The sequence below is a fragment of the Ursus maritimus genome, unplaced genomic scaffold (genome assembly GCF_017311325.1).
Source record: "Ursus maritimus isolate PB19 unplaced genomic scaffold, ASM1731132v1 scaffold_30, whole genome shotgun sequence".
In the NCBI taxonomy this organism is placed as follows: domain Eukaryota; kingdom Metazoa; phylum Chordata; class Mammalia; order Carnivora; family Ursidae; genus Ursus; species Ursus maritimus.
Window position 1 is genome coordinate 7339388 of NW_024425564.1, and position 2576 is coordinate 7341963.

At 46.6% G+C, this 2576-nt stretch overlaps 1 protein-coding gene across 1 annotated transcript; it reads right to left on the reverse strand.

The window, feature by feature from the left end:
* Window positions 1-687: 687 nt before the first annotated feature.
* Window positions 688-1650, reverse strand: LOC121106035 (olfactory receptor 10C1-like). The gene has a single exon (XM_040644628.1). The coding sequence runs from the start codon at window positions 1648-1650 to the stop codon at window positions 688-690; it is 963 nt and encodes a 320-aa protein (XP_040500562.1).
* Window positions 1651-2576: the final 926 nt, after the last annotated feature.

Below are 2576 nucleotides of genomic sequence, written 5' to 3' on the forward strand. Positions count from 1 at the left end.
TCTCCTTTTCTCCTTGAATTAAATCTGATTTTCTTTTTAAAAACAGTTTCACCATGGAGACTCTTGATAACAATTTCCCACTTTTTTCTTTTAAGATTCTGCAACAAATACCTCTGACATGTGTTTGCTTTTTCTTTTTTTTTGCATGTTTATATGTTTTTATAGAACACGCAACTCACAGAAAGAATTAATTCTATGTCATGTAATAATAGTTAAGGTTGAAGTGTTTAAAACATTTTTTATGGAAGGAAATAATGTGCTTCATGGAGTTTTAGGGACTTGAGAGTCATGTGGGACGGACATATGTGGGAACACTTCCCCAGAGACCAGGGCAGAGTCAGATGGGACCCTCAGGGCCTAGAAAATGCCTAAGGGTACAGAATGAGAATTTGCCAGACTGCTGAGACATAATCTGGCAATCTATAGAGTAAGCCTGGACTGACGTATTTTGGAAAACCATCTAGTGCTGGACTCACCTATTAAAATTCTTTGGTAGCCAACTTCCTTCCAGAATTTGGCCATCAGAAGTCTGACTGTGAGTACAGAGGTGTCTCCAAAATTACAGCTACTATTATGAAAGAAGGTCCTTGGGAAACAGGTTGCAGAGAGCATTGACTTTGTTCCTTTCTTTACTCTTGGGCTGTGATGCATCTTTTCAAAGAGCAGACTTGCACGGTCCTCTGAGATCTACCCACGAGTCAAAAGTTTTTTCTTACCCAGGGTTCTCTGGAGAGCTGCCTTGACCTCCTTGTTCCGTAGACTGTAGATGATGGGATTGAGCGTGGATGTCAGCACTGTGTAGAACAGAGCTAGGAGTTTATCTATTCCCGGGGAATGGCTGGCCTTGGGTCTCAAGTAGGTGACAGACCCGGAGCCGTAGAAGAGCGTCACTACAAGCAGGTGGGAAGAACAGGTGGAAAGAGCTTTTTGGCGGCCTTCAGGTGAGGGCATGATCAGCACGGCAGCTAGGACTCTGCCATAGGAAGCAACGATTAGGAAAAACGGGCTGGAAATGCAAAGAACGGCTGCAACAAAGACCGCAGCCTCATTATGGGATGTATCGCCACAGGCAAGAGCCAGGATAGGGGGGAGGTCACAGAAGAAGTGGTCTATTTCACAGGGGCCGCAGAAGTTCAAGGAGAAAATATAGCTGGTCTGGCCCAAGCCTACCATGCAACCCACTCCCCAGGAAACGACTGCCAGCTGGGCACACACCCCATGGCTCATTCGCCTGGCATAGTGGAGGGGGGAGCAGATGGCCACGTAGCGGTCAAAGGCCATGGCTGCCAAAAGACAGCACTCGCTGATACCAAAAAATGTGAAGAAGAACATCTGCGTAGCGCACCCCTCCCGGGAGATCCCCCGGGCCTCACTCACAAGGCTCTGCAGCATCTTGGGTATGACCGAGCAGGTGTAGCCGATCTCCAAGAGAGACAGGTTGGCCAGGAAGAAGTACATGGGCGTGTGGAGGGCCGGGTTGGTCCGGATGGCAAGGGCTATGAGGGCGTTGCCCGTGAGGGATGCTGAAAACATGAGTAGGATGAGGGTGAATAAAAGGGAACACTGTTCGGGGACCTCAGAGAACTTGGCGAAGGCAAAGTGCTTGACAGACGGGCTGTTGTCCTGCCACAGGGAGCAGGTGAGGTTCATGACCTGGGGAAGAGGACGGTGTCATTCGGTTATACACGCAAATCCCTGTATGGCTTTTAATGAGCTCGAGTGACTCAGAGACACACGTTTCTTACCTGCAGTTCTAAAGTTCAAAAGATTTGGAAACGGCGCTCGTCCTCATGCCTTTACAAACCAAATCCTGTTCTGTGTCCACAAAGCCAGCTGATTCATTCAAAAATACACCTAGTCACCAAGCATAAAATTGAAATAAAATTAACTTCATCCCAATCCTGTCTTCATTTCTTCCATTAATCAGTCATCAAATACTTCCAGACAAAGGTCCTCTCATACCCGTCCTTTTCTGTGTCACCGAATTCTTCATTCACTCATTCAGCAAGCGTTTTTTTTTGAGCACAGAGTATTCTGCACCTACTACTTTAGGTCCTGAGATTTAACAATGAAAAAAAACACACCATTTCTTCCCAAATGGAACTTATTTAGTGAAAGAAAGCAGAAATCAAATGGGCATTCAACGTATAAAGAATTGCTGTAATGCAAAGCATTAAAGCCGGGTGTGTCCTGGGGACTGGGTGTTGGAAGGGGGCTTGGGGCATGGAGCAGCAAGAGCCCAAGTGTGAGGTCCCTCTCACCCACTCACACCACGTCTACACTGCACGCCGAGTTCACTGCTCAAGGTGACAAACTTCTTTACCTTTCATACTTCTCATCTGCCAGCCTTTCCCCATCAAAGGGTTCTTTGCTAAATGGGAATTACCACTGCCTTTATGTTAAAATTCAAATGTCTTCATGTAATTCTTGCAAATCCACGCATTGGCTCACTGCCTATTGATAGGAACTTTGATCTTGCCCCTTAACCAAAGGACCTCATGTACAGTATACGCACTACACACACACTAGGGGCCTTAGCGTGTGCCTTGCTTGCACGGATTTTTCTCTGTGTGCTC

What these genes read in the sequence shown, in the direction of transcription:
- LOC121106035 (XM_040644628.1), bottom strand. Translation starts at nt 1,650, where the DNA reads ATGAACCTCACCTGCTCCCTGTGGCAGGACAACAGCCCGTCTGTCAAG.